Source organism: Styela clava, chromosome 2 (genome assembly GCF_964204865.1).
Source record: "Styela clava chromosome 2, kaStyClav1.hap1.2, whole genome shotgun sequence".
NCBI classification, from domain to species: domain Eukaryota; kingdom Metazoa; phylum Chordata; class Ascidiacea; order Stolidobranchia; family Styelidae; genus Styela; species Styela clava.
This window is the reverse complement of record NC_135251.1, coordinates 18,323,352-18,341,930: the sequence shown is the minus strand read 5'-3', so window position 1 is coordinate 18,341,930 and position 18,579 is coordinate 18,323,352. Positions and strand designations below refer to the sequence as shown.

The following is an 18,579-nucleotide window of genomic DNA, read 5'->3' as shown; positions in this document are numbered from 1 at the left end:
GAGTTTTCGGCATACGGCATTTCTACATCAGACCTGTCTTTGGACGACTTAATAGGTATTAAGGCCACTCGCGATTATTTTTGTAGCCAAATACTAAAGGAGATAAAATTAATTTTGGTACTCCCGTAGTCTGTGCACCATGATGGCGGACACCGGAACGTAGTGTTTGTACCAGGTTAGGGTTAGGCCATAATTTCAGGTACAAATACTACAAGAGTCATTTGGCTAGTTTCGAAAATTGTAATAGAACGGAAATAAGGAAAATTGGAATGAAATTATGCCCTGACCCGATCGTTTTTGTTAGGGCTACATGTAGCTCACGGTGAAATGATGAAAATCAGCCAAGCGCGCAGTCAGGATTTTCGAAAGGGGGTGTTTCAAAACCGAAAATTTCCATTCCCTTATGAAACAGTCGCCGCGATTACGCGCTCGTTCGTTAGAAAGGCCAAGAATCGTCTACCAATATCGTATACCTCTCCAGTAAAATATTCATTTCATGAGAGCTATAGGAGAATCTAAAACTTTCTTCTATATTGATCTTTGTGTCAAACGTAACTCGCGGTTACGTCTTCTTGCGTCAAAATATAAACACTATCAGTCTGAAATACCACCTAATCTTTCGGTGTAAAAACATGAGATAAACATGCCTAATTGTATTTAGTTTCGATTGATCGTATAATAACTCTCAGCGAATTTCAATTCTGTGGTATTTGCGACTTTTTCAGTTTTCCAAAAATTTTGAAGGAGGTGGATGATCGACTGCACCGCTTATCTACACCGATTTTAGGTACAGATTTCGGCCTCTCGTCGATTGCAGATAAATATTGCATGTTTTTTCAATGTATTTGTCAATTTGTTATTTTTTGTTCAATTGTAGAATGTTTGTCGTACTACGAAACTAAATATCGTGGCTTGACATGGAGAAATCCTCTCGCGTGCCACAACGGGCACGCGTGCCAGGGGTTGCCGACCCCTGGTCTAGCGTGCTTGATTAATCATCTCAAACTGGATGTTTTTGGCATATGGAAATATGCCTAACCTTTCAGAATTATGTCTGCAATTTTCTTTTAATCAGCAGTGAATAAATTTCTCTCAATGTTTTATGAATATATATTTAAGCTCATTGCTGTAGGTACAAAACCATATCCGAGTGTTAGTCCTGGTACTGGTGAGTTGCTTTGTTACTGTTTAACGACAATCTCCTTGACTGCCTGCCATGTTCGTTTCATGTCACATCTATTGTTCAATGAACACAAAGTGAACCTATGCGTCGTTGTTCTTGATCTCTTGCAATTTTTAATAAATGAAAGAACAATGTTCAAATATAGTCCGAATGAGACCTTACAGCACCGAGTTGACAAAAAAGACTGGCCAAGCGCGACGAAAAAAATACTGTTTCTCTTCAATAAAAATAAAATAGAAGAATTTGGGGTGAAATAATGTGTCCAATAGAACTCAAAGGAAAATTAAATATTAAATATAAATAATTTAAATATTGAAGTCGATTGATCCATTAGGTGTTGGGGAAGTGATTTTTAATTAACAAGAACATTCTTTACAAGAACAACAAGAGCAGTTTAGAAAAACGATCTTTGTATCAAATAATTTTATTAGCATTACAATTCTTCGATCAGTAGTTCCCAAGCTCTGGTACTCGGACCTCTGGAGGTTCACAAAGTTATTTTCTTCACCGGACGCGAATTTTTTTTTTTTTTCTGTCATCGTAAGCGATTGGTTACCGAAAAGACTAAACTACTATGCTAGTTTAGGCGGTTTCCCTCTAGTCGATCAATTAGGGGTTTGGAAAGTATGATGGTATAGATTGCCCAACGGTGTTTTGGCTGGCGAATAATCACACTTTTCAGGTTCAGTTGCGTCACGAAAGCGTTTTGTTAAATCTCTTGGATACTAAATAAATCTAGGCATACTTGATTTAGTTGAAATAGACTTCTCATCGCATAAAAAATGAACAGTGTTACGTAAGTATCATCATATTTATACAACAAATTAGAATATTGCTCGTTGAAAAAATTGTACTATCTTTTATATCCTTCGTGTGAAACGTAAGTTCAAATATTTTAAAATTTCGCGCCAATGTTCACCTTCCACGTGAATGTAAAATTGTATATATGAGTCTAATTGACCATTTGTGGTTTGAGCTGTTTTTTGATGTGTCGTGTTTTTTAAGCTGTCCTAGTTTATGCTAAAATATGAATTATGTTGCTCAAACACAAGTTAATACTTTCCGTTTCACTCATTTCAATATTTTGTTACCGTTGCGCGAAGTCATTTTATTTAATGTTAACAGACTGCGAGGGTATGTGAAGGTTGGTAAACGCCGATATGAATAATATATACTTTTATTCATCTCTTGAATCATCAATTTTAAATCGAAGATCTTATTTCAATTTATTTATATATACGGGGTGGGTGTGGACGTAAATGCTTGGACAATGTATGATTCCGATATAGAAGGCTGTTTTTCATTACCTTATTCCCAATCTCGTTATATTAGTGGTTTGAAGGTGGTATAAATTTGGAATTGGGTGTCAGCAGTTGCAGGATGTATCAGTTTACAAGGGTTAATCGAAAAAACAATATTTTTTTTTCGAATCCCGTACTTACGTTATTTAGGTACCATAAATATTTATTTGCATCGCTGTCGCTAAGGTATATTTTTTCATAAAAAAGCACTCGGGCTATTTGTATATGGAAGTGAATGATTATCAAATATTTACAAAATACGTAATGCACGAGAAAGAAATTAAACAAAATTATACGGCCTTTTGCGAATGTAGTCTTTATTTCATGTCTTCATGATCAATCTAAGGACGTAAGTTTCTTTAATGCATTCTCATAAAATTATTATTCCATTATTTTAATCGAAATAATTTTGATTGCAAAATGATTAAAGTAAATGATACATGTAATTCTTAATAATTTGAATATCCTTTGACCGGAACGACGTCCCTCAATGTGGAGGCAGCTGAACCGATATGGAAGAGAAGAATGGAGTATTGGCGTCTAACCTACAATGAGTAAAAGTAATATCAAAATCAAGATTCAGAGATTATTTGTGCCGGACGATATGAGAAAAGACCACGCTGTACTTTGCATAACCTTATTTTGATATACATGGCTATGATAACTCATTATAATATTCTATAAATTAGTTTGAAAATATGTTAAAAATAAATCATCAACGATGCACCTAAATATGACCTCAATTTAATCAAATTCGAAGATATTTCGATTTTGGTCAAGGATTTTGTAAAACTCTCAAAGCTGTCAATGAAAATCCTAATTTGGATATGGTGTCCTATACCAGATAACAGCCGCATTTGCGGAGTTTCGGGCAGTATATAGTATACTGTCGGCGTTAGCTATATATTACGTTAGCAATCAGAGTTTATTTTTCAATTCAAGAACTGTCATTTTGGAGCAGAAGCGAATTTTTTTATATTAATGCTGTATTTTCATTTTAATACCCACAGGAGCCCTTAAAATGATAGGAAACGATTTCATTTGCTGCCGCGGAAACGAGGGTTCCGGCATGTCGCCGGTGACCGTCGTGCATTATCGATCTGAATGGAAATATTCGCACGAGTAGTTAGTTATATTTCGTAAGCATATGCTAACATATGTAAAAAAAAAGCCGTATGAAAATGCGTTTCAAAAAAATATTAAAAAACAAATAGTATTGGAACCAAATCCTTACTAGCTTCTTCAATAATATAACATTTTTCCTAATTTAACCCACATCAATCCTCATTAATTTTAATAGTATCTGTTATATCATACCTCTCTCCATCTTTTTTCTGGGTCGGGATCGGAATCAATATCAAACAATGAATCAACCAAACCCGGAAACGCAGAACTTGCGTATGTATCGTGCAGACTCGGTGCGTATATCACATGCCTTGAATATAACTAAGTAAGTTGAATGCAGTATATGAAAATTTAATTTCAAGTAAAACAATTCTTAGGTACATGAATAGAAAGAAGGAGTCAATTCACAAGGAAGAGTTGTAGTGCATTAGAACCAGTTGTGGGAATCAGAGGGCTTGCACAGATTCGCGCAAACACATTCATGGTGTATTGTGATGATCAGCAAACAAGGATGAATATGTGGAACTAGAGAATGAACATATACTACGAAAAAGACGAAAAAGTTATGATATGTTACCTCACATTAGTTCTGTTTCCTATTCCATTCATATCAATAAATGCTCGTTCCAGCTGCATCAACTGATCATTTATAGCTCGGAGTTCGATATCACTAAACGAAAGTGAATAATGTTACTTGCTAGTGGAAGAGTAGAAAAAGAATGCTTATGAATATATTGTTGAGTGATTACGTTTCAAGACGCTAAACCACTCCGTTTAGGGAGAGGCACCATTTAATATTTGTTTTATTTCATTTCTTTTTTTGTTTAAAAAAAGAACTAAATCCACTATATTATTTAAGCTTGTTCAATGTAATTTGCAAAATTCAAAAATCCAGAATGAATGCAAATTAAAAATCTGAAAGACTACATTACTTCATCTTCAAATACACTAACTGAATATATAAAATAACGCGATTAACTATTCAAATTTTTGATGACTTGGAAATAAAAGAACAAAATAACTAGTTTCAACTAACTTTGCGATATTCACGTTTTTTACCCTTGTTTGCATGTCTTCTGCAGCAGATGAAAAATTTTGCAGTGCGTAATCAAATTCATCTGAAATAGTAGATGTTTTGATATTTCATACTACAAGATGTATAACAAGATCAATTATGGTTAGTTATATTATTCTAAATTGAATTAAAAAATTTTTGGTTCATTCTGTATTATAAAGACTCTATCTACTCGTGTGTCAAGTTAACGATATTAGTGACTTCAAGTGCAACCTCCAACTTTATAGTGTCCCCGAGTTAGTATTTTGACTTTAAGACTTGGATCAAACCTAATACAACTTACTTAAATTGATCCCGTTATCTGACATCAATTGTCCATAAGCCTGCACAAAAATATCTTTGTCTTCCCATAATCTAGCAGCGTAATCCACGCAATTTAGAGGTAAGACAGGATTGTCAATGAGTCTCCAAGCAATTTCAGCAGTCAGCTGAGCAACTGATTTCGTGATTCTGAAGTCTGGATCTACGATATCCTTCACGAGGTCAAATGTTTCATACACTGAGTGGTAAACAGGATATGATCGAATTCCAATTGACTGAAAATAAATTGTGAGTGTGGGTTAGAGTTTAGTTAGAGTGTTGAAAACGAACTGTACTAGTTCTCGTCGTAGCACAGCCTATTATTGGACACATTTAGTGGACATAACGATCGTTTTGTTGTTATGTTGTTCTTGTTGTTCTTGTTGTTCTTGTTGTTCTTGTTGTTCTTTGTTTGGACACTAGTGGAAATATTAAAAAACCGCTTTTCTCTTTGATCACTGGACCGAGTGCTTTGAAATTTTTAGTGGTTAAATATGAAATCTTTCTCCAGAAGGCTATTACTTTTATCTATTTCAAATATTTCTGTTAGCTCGGTGAGATTTGTTTTTGTTTGCTATGACGTCACTGAACGTTCTGCGGACGCATATGCAGGCACTCCTCTTTTTGATCACGTGACATTGAACGTTGGCGTGACGGCGGATTCTGAAAGTCGTTGCAAATCGCAAGTTTTTCGAGGTTACCGGTGAATGGCGGTGATGCTAAAGGTACGGTAGACCCAGCGCCGGGTTAACCATTAAACAATATAAGCACGTGCTTAGGGCACCAAGCAAAGAGGGGCACCACAGAAATTTTAGAGCAGAATTTTATATAGTTTATCGATGTTTATTAAAATATTACGAATTCACCAGACGACTAAAACTTCAAAATATTCGCTTATTTTTCGTCTTCAAGTATCTATTATACTAGTATATATTAACCTTCTTTATTAAAAATAAACACTGGGACTCATTTATTGGACACGAAATGGATCTATGAATCGTTTTCTTAATTTGTTGTTGTTTTTCCTTCCTAGTATTCTCCTTGTTGCTGCATTTTTCTTTTTAAAAATATTTCTTTTCTTTTCAACAATTGGACCAAGGAACTATTTCCACTATGTGGCGGTTCCACGGTCGCATTTCAACGATCTAGTGGTTAGCGAAGTCGGGAGTTTTTTGACAAGGTAGACCAGGGTGGTCTAAACCCTGTCATGCTGATACATTCCGTGCGGCTCACAGATTAATTTTAGCGTATATTTGTATCTAATGGAGGAACGTTTTTGAGTTTTTTTTTGCTATTTCAACTGGGGTTGGGATCCCGAGATTCAAACCCTTTTTCTGACGCTTTGTGCCTTTATTTTAGTAAAAACACTCCTCTGTTTTCAAAGGTCGGCCATCTGATAGTAGTGACGAAACGCAGAACCAACTTAACGCCGCGCAATCCATTTTTTAGCTAGGTCCCGAAATACCAATTTAGACGGACTTGGTTGGTATTTGACGATGGCACTAAGCTTGCTCACGCTGCAAGTTTTTAAATTACTCAATATAACAATTCGTAATAAAATGAGTGTCGCAAGAAATGTGACATGAGGAAAACACGGCGGAAACGTATTTCCTTGCCCATTACACAGTGTCTGTTTTGATTTCAAGTACCGTAATATCTGTCACGGAAGAAAATAATTTGAAGCGACAACGCGAGATGCGCAAAATACAACGGTAATTCTCGGGAATTAACTTTAAAATAACTGAAGGTTTTATAAATCTTCTTCAAAAGAACGCCACCCATGCAACATAATAATAGTCTGATTAGAACGGTAAACTCTCGTTCTTTATTAAATTTGAACTGAGTAAACTAGCGATATTTCGATCACTTTAGGGGTTTCTCCGACTTGCGGCCCGCGAGACCTCCTCAAAAGCTTTTGCGGTCCTTCAACCTAGCAACCTTGAAGCACCCTGGGGTAACCAACCAACCAATTTGCGACCACCGTGTTTTTGTCTGTTTGATTGCTGTGATGTGGTGCTTTGTTTATAATTTGATGAGTTTTGTTCGAAATAACCGTGTTCTTATTAAAATATATGACGGTCAGAAATGCAATTAGAAGCCCAATGTTTTTAAAGATAGAGAAGTTCTGGTACCGTAATACAGCGCGGTGACACTGAACTAACTCGTAGCTGTCAAAACCTTGAAAATCCATACAAATATAGGAGATAAAATAATGAAACTTGGCAGGTGGGTAGAGTTGTGTTTCTTTTAACCATCTTTGAAGGTTTCGCGTTTTTACATTTAAACGAGGGGGAATAGGGGGGGTGCGCATTTCCAATACGTCGATAATATCTTTGTCAACCAATTTGCGACCACCGAGATTTTGTCTGTTAGATTGCCGTGATGTCGTGCTTTGTTTATACAGGTACTGGTAAGTCACCGCATATGATTTTTGGGGAATTGTTCTGCGTGTCCATATATTTGAGCATTGCTATTTCACTTCGATTTAGTAGTCCAAACTGCATCGCACATAGCAGTATTGACACTGAATTCAATAGGAAGTATATTGTGGTATTTTTATTCCCTTGGATCTTTTGTGGGAAGCGCCAGCCAAAATAACACCCCCGCCACCGCTCTGAATAAAACAATAGGTAATTATCCAGTTCCGGTTAGGGTTAGGAATACAGATTTTCGTAGAAATTCAAATTTTCGAATCGCTACTAACCTTAACTTGATAATTACTAATTTTTTTTTATCTTGAAACGTGGCCGGTGTGTTTTCTCAAATATCACATTTTTGCGTTTTCAAGCTGACCAGTGGTGACGTGGACTAACATGTAACAGCAAAGATACCGCTTATATTTTTGCACGTAATAATTTATGGGTTGCAAACTTGTGTCTCGCGCGGGGTAATCAATAAAATTAACGGTGAGTTTTCAAGCCTGCTTCTCAGCAAAATGCGTCAATATTCTAAATACAATGATATCTTATGTTTAATGTTAAAATAAAAAAGATCTATTTATAAAGAACACCTGAAATATACATAGATAAATTTTATATTGTTAGTCTAAAATTACATTGCATGGAAGAACTTACTGTATCGTAGTAATAACGAATATGCACTGATGGTATTCCGGTAATTTGTATGAAGGCCATGTAGTCGCTCCCAGATCCAAGCGTTGATATTCTGAAATTATGTTAAAATAATAAGATAGAAATGGTATGATATATAAAGACGGAAAAATAGGGAATGATAGGGGAATTTAAAAAAAAACAAGAAAGGTGAATAAAATTGATATCATGCGAAGAGTATGCAGGATCATACCAAAATGGGCATACTCACAATGGAAGACTGTTCGGGTCTGCAGAGTCTTTAGGGCTGCGATCCGCCCAAGTTTCGTACATTGTGTTACGACCATCACCAATTTCGCTGTCGTGGGGTGTCTCAATAAACTTTGCTGAATTAAATATCAATTCATTGAGATGCGGGCCTGCTCCCATCCTCAACGTATAATTTCCTTGCACTGCGGTGTCAATATTCAAATACGCGACGCTCCTGGATGAGAGTAGTTTTTGAAACTCCTGAAAAAGAACACAATATAGCACAGCGAACGCCATTTAGCTTGATATGGTCATCTGACACGGATACATCCGTCCAAAAAGCAGACTTATCCCGTAAAATAGTGCCTGAATTTTTTCATTACCTTTCGTTATGTAGAAGACGTATGCTATGAAAAATTATTGGCTTACTTCCACCCATTCTGTAGAGCCTATAACTCCGTATTCTTCCGCACCCCAGTTACATAACACAATTGTTCTTCGTGGTCTCCAACCCTTTTTAACAGCTACCCCAATAGAACGGCCAATTTCCAGTTGAGCTGCAGTGCCAGATGATGGATCCATCGCTCCAAAAACCCAAGCATCTCTGTGATTCCCAATCAAGACGTAACGATCTGCAAGAAATACATTTTTACATGTAATCATAATTGATTTGGCGAAAGTTGTCTTTCTGTATGGTCGAATCTCTATTTATTAAGTTTACCACTGCATGAAATATTCCAAGAACAACTGAAAATTGTAAATATTTGGTTTTCTAAATAAAGTGATTGGATATTCAGGGTATTTTAAATTTTCCACTTTTTTGACAAACGACGCTGTACGCTATTCACATCTACGCTTGATCTCTTGAATATCATTAAGATGCATGTATCAAAACAGGTGGTGTCACTATAAAAGTTTTGAATTTTATAGATACTTTGCTGTATAGTGTCTTAGCAATTGAAAGGCCAAACACTGCATATTGGTATTGACTTTCGTTAATTACGAAGTAATTAAAGCAAGGAAGACGGACGGGTTGACGTGTTTCATCCCGTATCGCTTGATTATTATGACGTATGTTTATCAAATTGTTGTCAGAATATACAAAAATATTACAAAGACTAGTTTCGATCTGTTTTAATGTTTGGGGTCTTATTTGTTCATTTCAAATAGTACTTGATATCTGAATAACGGTCCGCTATGCGGACGTATTCTGAACGTCAAAAAGACACTGAACATTTGTCGTATCCGAAATCTGGTTCGACCTACCTAAAAATTGGTACAATTTAATCGGTATAGTTTTTAAAAAGTCCATAAAAAGAGTTGACCTCAAGGACAAATTTATCATCTCACAAATGAATATAAAGCATAGAATTTCCTATGTTTTCGAGCATTCTTTGGTAAACCATTCTTTGGCTAACCAACTTACTTCAAACAACTTATCAACTGTGCTCAACAATATCAATAGTATTTTATTCATGGAATCTCAATGTCAACATGATGTAAGTTTTGAATCACTTAAAATCACTTGTAGTTATTCTATCGCAATTCTATATGCGAAACAATGAGCGATTTTAATACAACGATACCTTGCCTATCCACGATTCTTTCTCCAATTTGGGGATTGGCCAAATAACTTGGAAACTTTTTACAGATATCACATTTGTAACTACTGTATTGGTTTTGATTCTGGTTATAGTCGATATTTCTTTCTCGCTAGAATGCTATGTATGATTATATGCAACGTGTGTCAATTGTCTTTTACACTACATTGCAACAATTGCAATTTCATTGCAACTTCGGAAAATTCATTGAAGCAATTCTGTTTCAAATTTTCTTTTGTGGACAGGGATTATCGCAGACTAACGACCCGGTGAAGCTTGGTAGATTGATGAAGTGGGAGGCTATTGCTCTGACCTGTGTTGGTATAGCACTGCTTTACTCTAATGCTGGGGTAGCAGCAAGTGTCTTCCCTGATGTAGATGTGCGTAATCCGCCATCTACGGTATATAGTCATATAGTGAATAAATACTTTGTTGATTAATTGGTAATCCGATTCTATGTTTACCTGGACTCCAGTAATATCATACCTGGCTCTACCTCTCCACGTATGTAACCAAATATATTGTGTGTTATAGCTCTTTCGTTTTTCGTCGTTATATGCATCTTGATTTTTCTAAACAAAAGATCATGAAACATAGCATAAGTACCAAGTATCATGTTTAATTGCGTAGAGGTGAAATACCAGTAATCAAACATTCAATAGTAATAGACTCAACTCTAGTCGCAAAGAAAGTCGTAAAATGAAATAGAATCGATATTCAATATAGGATCGAGTCTCTCATATCGTACGTTATATGCAGTGGTGGGATTCAAAATTTTTGTCAGCCGGTTTCATCACACAAATGTCATATTTATCAGCCGGTATTGTTACAAAAGTTATTGGACACGTAGTGGACATAACGATCGTTTCAATATTATGTTGTTGTTGTTCTTGTTCTTGTTCTTTGACACGTTTTTAAAAAGTCGCTTTTCTCTTCGAATACTGGACCAATTGCTTTGAAATTTTCAGTGGTGAAAGATTAATTTTTTCGCTAGAAGGCTATTACTTTTGTTTATTCTTAAATTGTATATGAATCCTATGAGATATGATATTTCATACAAAATTTCGCGGTATTTATTTTTACTCATGGGAACACTGTTTTACACTTATTTCAAGCGGTTTCGCGATCGATTGTCTTGCTCAGTACTACAGCTACTGTAGGTCGGTACTGGTAAGTTGCCATACAGGTACCGTAACGCAGTGAAATTGACTCATTCCTTCCGCGGTATTACTAATGCTGCAATGCAAGTTTTATAGCCTATCGTATGCGGAACGGAATATCAGACCTACAGGTTCGGTACCGGTACTGGTAGCTCAGTACGTAAGTACGATACTGGTACTAGTGCCGGTACCGGTGTCTTACCACAATGAAATTACCGTAACTTATTCTTTCACGGTCCTACCAGTGCAGTAATGCAAGCGTTGTAGCACTTGTAGCCTACTATATTTGTTTATTTTGATGAGAGTCTACTGGAAACAACATAAAATTTGAAAGGGAAGAATTGTTCTGTGATCAATTATCTGTCCTAAAGTGTAAACAACATAAAATTTGCAAGGGAACAACTGTTCTGTGATCAATTACCGTATATGGCCTACAGTGTACAGGTAAGATGCTGGCTGACTGCTAACCGGTACTGGTAGCTCAGTACGTAAGTACGATACTGGTACTAGTGCCGGTACCGGTGTCTTACCACAATGAAATTACCGTAACTTATTCTTTCACGGTCCTACCAGTGCAGTAATGCAAGCGTTGTAGCACTTGTAGCCTACTATATTTGTTTATTTTGATGAGAGTCTACTGGAAACAACATAAAATTTGAAAGGGAAGAATTGTTCTGTGATCAATTATCTGTCCTAAAGTGTAAACAACATAAAATTTGCAAGGGAACAACTGTTCTGTGATCAATTACCGTATATGGCCTACAGTGTACAGGTAAGATGCTGCCTGACTGCTAACTCAGTACCGCTTGACACGTTTTTAAAAGTCGCTTTTCTCTTCGAATACTGGACCAATTGCTTTGAAATTTTTAGTGGTTAAAGATAAACATTTTCTCCAGAAGGCTATTCCTTTTTTTTTCGCTATGACGTCATCAAAATTATGTGACTCTACGTGTCCATATATTTGAGCATAGCTCTCTTGTTTTTTTAGTAATGCTAACCGGTTCGCCGATCTCGTGAAACGCATGACCTTCTTTGAATGTATGTACGCGGGGACATACGCAATTTTACAACAATGTACCTGTCCTGGAAACCAAACAATCTAAAAACGGATGTAATTCGTAGTATATATGTCTAATCCCCAAAATAGCCAATCTGTTTCAATTACATTATTTTTTATGTTTAAAAATATATATTTCATCAATATAACACGCTCTGCACATCCACCGAAATAAGACTAAAGGTAAATATAAAGAATAAAACAGCAATTTACTCTTATGTAAAAGCCAACCAAGGTGAATTGGACTCAGACAGTGAATATCACAAGTGCACGCCTTCCTATGGACCTTTCCCCGACCTTTGACCACCGGAAAATTCTCCCTATACTCTACCATTGCAAAATTTTCAGGGCTATTTTAAGAGTACTTTTGCGAGTTGGCGCCTGTAAAATGGGGTATGTGTTTCAAACCATCATTATGATTCATCGCATACAACAATCTGTTTTTTAAAAGTACCGGTAAAGAATTTCAGGCTAGTCTATCACAGCTATTTTTACACTAATTTTTATTACTGCAATTAAATTAAAGCTCCTAGGAAGACAGTGTGATCATTGAATTATCTGATTTATATTTAAGTTTCCTAAACACAACTGAAAACTAACGAATAGAGTTCAAAATCGCGAAAACGAGGTAATGTTTACAACCACGCTTGAAAATGTGTCTGAGTGAGAAAAGTGTCTGAGCGAATGCGAAAAGGGGGCATTGTTACGTCACTTTTTGCATCTTGCTGATTGGCCAATGTCACGATGTAAACAAGGAAGTCGATGCTCGGGGAAAGGTCCATACTGTAGTATAAATTGAAATTTATAAGCGCTAAGCTAGAATCTGAGATGCAAAAACTCGAAAACCCTTCGCCGAGGTTATTTTGCCTTTGTGGCCTCACAATAGTCCTGCGTTAACAATGATAATTCATTATGACGAAACAATTGAACAAATTTGCATATCATACAAAATCTCTATTTTTATGGGTTTCGGAATTCTTAAAATAAAATCTGAGTTAACAGACAGGTCCGCAGCATAACATAAATACCTATATCATGAAAAACTCCAAACCGCCAAAAATGACTTACGCAATTCGGTTATTAGCGTGACGATATACGAATACTTATTACATATTGTGTTACATTATACTCGAATGTACTTGGAACAACACGTTTACCGTGGTAAGCATTTTTGGTTCCGGATCTATGGAAGCTCGACCTATATCCAACCATGTGTGATAATACACCTATCGACACGAGAACCAAATATGAGATTTGCAAAACTTCAATAAGATTTCACCTAATTCATGCAATCTGGGTACGTTGAAAGCATGAGCAAGTGCCGTGAAAAGAAAAACTATATTGGGTGCCAATATTTTTGGTTAATCAACAAGAGACTTGCAAAGCCTTTCGAATCACAAAATACTATGCATCTACTTTTGTTTCATTTTGTCCCCAAAATCGGCCTTTTTTAATGCATAAGATATTATACTTTGGTGCACCCTTTGGTCTCATTTCTCACCCAGTATTATTCAACTCGCCGACAAAACCAGGTCCAAGACGGTAAGTTATATTCAGACTCCCCTTCCATTCTTCTGGCACTTCGTCTCCTCCCATTCGCTCCAAGTACTTTACAGCATCGTCATAACCAATAGGAGTAACAAGAATAGTTGGAAGTGTTGTTTCATTCTCGTACATTCTCCAGGCTGTATCTAAATGTTTAAAGAACAAAATACACAAGTTGATGGTTTGATTTGAGAATGAGTAAACAGTGTATCGAAAATAGCATCGGTAGTAGACTAATGAAAGTAGAAATTTGTACAAAAAGATTTGTCACAGGACCATTGTTTAAATTTAAGTTTTTTAAAACTCGCTGCAGAAGGGCTGTGTGCAAATAGTGCGAAAAAAACATTGCTGAAATGGTAGATTACATGATTGGGCATTTAATCAAAATTAAATTTAGTTAGTGTTTTTATTCTTACTCACCTGTACATTCTAATATATACTAGAATGTTTTATTGCCATAAAAGACTAGTTATACCGTATGTAATACACCTTTGGCGGTCAGCTTATTGGTCTCATTTGGAGAGAAATTGTGTCCGAAATGTGGGTAATAGGTCTCAGACTTAACTTACCTATAGCGGGATATTGTGGAGTCAGTGGATCACCTTTCAATGTCTGAAGGTTTCCCCTTTGTGCTCCTGTGCCGGGTAGAAACCAATCATCCGGATAAACACCAGACCACGGAACTGTATAGTCATATGGGTCAGAGTACAAAATCAATCCCTTGCAGCCGTAGCTTTGTGCTATTTGTGCTGGAATTGTAAAATGTTCGTTTGACAAGGTAAGAAATAAAATCCTCGTTTTCCGAATTCACAAGAACGCAAACTACAGTCTATGAAGATATTGACCGACGACGATGATTATATTTGTGTTCACCAATAGTTCGCAGCATGTAACGATAATAGGTTACATGCAGACTGAAATCTCAATTATTCCAAAATCCGTTGAGATTTTTTAGGATCAATATAGCCCACTTGCATCATTTTTTTTACATGTTCAATCCACGCCTCTCGGCCGCTCATCGTGGTGTAATATGCTAATGTTCAATTCTCATTGGTTCAAATAAAACCCATTACCTCACCCAGTTCGCAAAATGTTGAAAACGCTATGACTACCGGTAACAATCCGTTTTTTTTTTTAAATTTCAAACGCAGTGCGAAGTGACTACTTTTATGAAGATATGTATTACAAGATATGCTATGAATAACGCTTGTATTACTGTACTCGTTTTGTAGGAGTTAATATTTCAAAAGATTTGACGACCAAAAAATTTGATGCGAAGAATGCATCCGAAAATGAGACTTTAAACATGATGCTGAAAAAATGTAATAGGATGATACATAATACACCGCTAATACTGAGAACATGTATGAATGAATGCCCATACAGAACTTCGTTATGTACAACTGTTCGCGCTGAATATACCTATTTGTAAGACCATCTAAAATTTAACTGTCTATTTACCTTTGGAACCTCTAATATTCGCCCATATCTTGATATACAAACATGACCTGCAGGGTTTACTCCTAAATCGCGAGTAAGTTGAAGAAAATCATCAATTCTTGCATAGTTTACATATACTAGATGACCCTATAATGCATTAGTAGATTGATATAAATCATGATGCCTCTTTCAAAAATAAAAATGATAATGAACGAACGTAAAAATTTTGAAATCGTTTTTACCACAACAAAGTTTGTACAGATATCTGTTTAATCCATTCCTTAAATTGCCTTCAATTACTTTCAACAGTGTAGCGTGAAAGAAAATTACACAAATTTTTTAATATGAATGTACATACTAATCCGGAGTGTTGTAATACAATTATGATTTTAGAAAAAGAAATTCTATTGATATAATCGTACCATAAAATGCGATAATATATAAAATAATACCTCTGTATCACCCGTGGCAGAGTAAGCATTGAATGGATTTACGACTTTGTCACTTATTTGAGAATCATCTAAGATCTTTTCGCTAGGTTGAGATTTGTATAGTTCGGTCCCTGCAATTAAGTTCATTTTATTCGTAATTTCCATGTTCATAATATTTTCATAATAAATGAAATTTGTAAATAAATCTGGTTTTAGTGCAGGAATTGCTGGAAAGGTTAGAGAGACATTGCCAAGGTAAAAATTAATTGAGAGCAAAAACTAACCTGATTTGTGCTCAACGTTGTAAATATTCATCAAATTTAACTTACCATTGTCTAGTATGACAGATATTAGATTTGAGTCCTCCTGATCTGGATAAGATAACAAAACATCATACGGATGAACTTCGACATCAAATCCAAAATCTTCCCATTTCCCCCTTATGTAATCGACTAATATTTTCTCATCGACATCGCGACCAGCAATATGCGGCTCGTCGGTTAGTTCTCTGCAAAACAAATTGTTTGGCACCCATTATGATGAGCGTGAAAGCAGTAATAACCTTTAAGTGTGGTTATATTGCTGTAAAAGATATTACGAAATTCGGTCACAGTCCTACGTTATAAAGGGTTTTCTTACTTTAGGTATAATTCAATATTTTCAGCCTTGATTTCATCTCGTATTTGTTTAGAAATTTCTGGATCTGAAGTTGGTGGATTTGGCTCAGCCGGAGCTGAAGACGTCGGATGGCTGTACCAGCCGATCAAAACTCCAATAATTATTCCAAATACAGCACATGAAACGGCAACAATAGCAATCCTGTGATTCGGTTGCATCTTTCATAGGTTAAATAATATTATTGCAGTAGAAATCTTAAAGTAACATTATATTGTTATTCTACCAATGTTCGCTATTGGTATATATATATTTCCACCATTTTTGGTTGACTCAAGTATGATGAAACACTTTGAATTTTTAGGTTTCAGGGTTGCGACTTAGGGCTCCATCAGAGATGCAATTCTGGTCCAGTTTTCTGACAGCTGTATAGGTCCCAATAATGAAGCACAATTCGAAAAGGTCGTCATCAACTTCGTACAAAACACCATTTTAAGTGATGCCCTTCCCGCCCATATGTCAGGCTTTCCTTTGACCGATGTGTGCTAAATATATACATTTAACATTCTTTTGTTATTATAATGAAATGCAGTTCTATCAAATACCCTTCTTAGTTTGCAAAAAAATCTGTCAATCACTTATTGATTCTCCCAATTTTTTTTCAAGTTGAGTTTGCTCACATTCTTCCCCAATATTTAATCTTTCTAGGTTCGGTGATGACTTGTTGACGAAAATTTGTTTTTAAATAAACACCGTCAAAAAAGGCCTTTCTACATGAATGGCGATTTGAAAAGTAGTCAATATTTCTGCTGAATTAGTATTGAACAAAACAAAAACATTATAGCACAATATTCTACTAATTTTTTCAGTTGGCTATACACTGAAACTGAGCATGGCGGATGTGAACTGGCCATGGTACAAGTTTCCAAGCAAAAGATAATTTCTGAACATGAGTTGCCAGCAAACTTCGTATTGACGTCATTGGCGACTGAGAAACTATACTTTTGATGCTAATGTCTATTTATTGACAGGTTTGTTTGTTTGTATGTATCACACACATAATAATAAAGATAATTAGATGACGGAATTATTGTTTGATATACCAAAGCATTCGGGACAACATGTTGAAGTTCTTACTCCAAGCAATTAATCTTATCAACGCGAATAAATATTTACAGAATTCTTGAGGGTATGTATTGTCAGTTTACGGAACATGCGTATGGTTCATTTTAGAACTGGGACTGGAGGCATCCACAACGATATCCACCACATAGCTTCAGTAGAAGCCAGCAAATCTGAACTTTCCCAAAGCTAACGGTTATTATAGATTCTCATTAAGCACAATGCTGATAAGCTGCAATGATTTGGCGTGCGTATTTACGCATGTTGACCCAACGATTAGCACAATATTAATTTAGATTTTGTTAATATATAATTTGTTGTGGCGTAAAGTCTATACGTGTAAATAACATCCGATTAAAAGTACCCCAACCGCAATAAAGAGATTACACAACCGTTGGTGTGTGTGTCGTGGCGTTGATTGGAATTCCTGTTTGTGCCATTGCGAACCTGTAACGGCGTGATAAAACTATTGGCATTAAAAAAAAATTTGGTAAAATAAAGTGCTTTCGCACAGAAGGGACTATATAATTATAATATTATTATATAACCGATACCTGAACCCTTTCAAGCAAGATACGAAAATGGCCGATTGATTCAATTGACAATTTTAAAACAAGTCTAGTTTAAAAAATCACCAAATCTTTAGCAATAAAAAATGAATACTAGTCACATTTATTCAGCAATGAAAAGGATTTTTTCCGAACTAAATTGCCCACGAAGGGGCGTAAGAGAACAGATATGCCTCGAACGAAATTGCGATTACGGTTTGAAATTGATTATTTAAAATATATTACGTCATTTTTATTGCCTAGAGGCAAAATTACTAATTCATCGCCTGGATGTAGTAGATAGATAACATGATTCTGTTTTTACACGTTGGTAGTTAGGTACATGCAGCAAACCGAGCTTTTCGGTTTTGACATAGTCCAAGAACCGGGAAAAGCCTGGTACTAGTGGAGCTGCTGCAGCAGGTTAACCTTAATAATACTCTCACCGGTGCCAACGTACTGAATAGCACTCAAGTGTTTTGCTATAATCTCAGATCACCCATCTCATACAACGGAATCAATAATAGATTTATTCAGTGCTTTTTTAATTCAGTATGTTGAGAAAAAGAGCGCTATGCCTCTAATAATTAGCTTAAAAATGAGAAGATACGGAAGCGATTGGAAAAAGTTGTAGTAGAATCTATAAATATGACTGCATTATTTGCATTTTAGAGAAACGACGAAAAACGACGTTGACATCTCTGGGGCTAACTCCAGTACTGCAACTGTCACAGCATGTTGGGTTGTCCTACGCCCAAGACATGGGGTGAACACCGG

The 18,579-nt window shown here is 35.9% G+C and overlaps 1 protein-coding gene across 1 annotated transcript; it reads right to left on the bottom strand.

The window, feature by feature from the left end:
- Positions 1 to 2,736: 2,736 nt before the first annotated feature.
- LOC120336451 (putative N-acetylated-alpha-linked acidic dipeptidase) lies at positions 2,737 to 16,388 on the bottom strand. Its single transcript, XM_078109667.1, has 15 exons — positions 16,157 to 16,388; positions 15,847 to 16,025; positions 15,539 to 15,648; positions 15,104 to 15,233; positions 14,216 to 14,392; positions 13,603 to 13,792; positions 10,371 to 10,456; positions 8,713 to 8,915; positions 8,306 to 8,544; positions 8,059 to 8,149; positions 4,968 to 5,220; positions 4,646 to 4,727; positions 4,187 to 4,279; positions 3,802 to 3,919; positions 2,737 to 3,029 (listed from the first exon to the last, which is right to left on the bottom strand). The coding sequence occupies exons 1-15, from the start codon at positions 16,351 to 16,353 to the stop codon at positions 2,934 to 2,936; spliced, it is 2,244 nt and encodes a 747-aa protein (XP_077965793.1). The 5' UTR covers positions 16,354 to 16,388; the 3' UTR covers positions 2,737 to 2,933.
- Between the last annotated feature and the right edge of the window lie 2,191 nt (positions 16,389 to 18,579).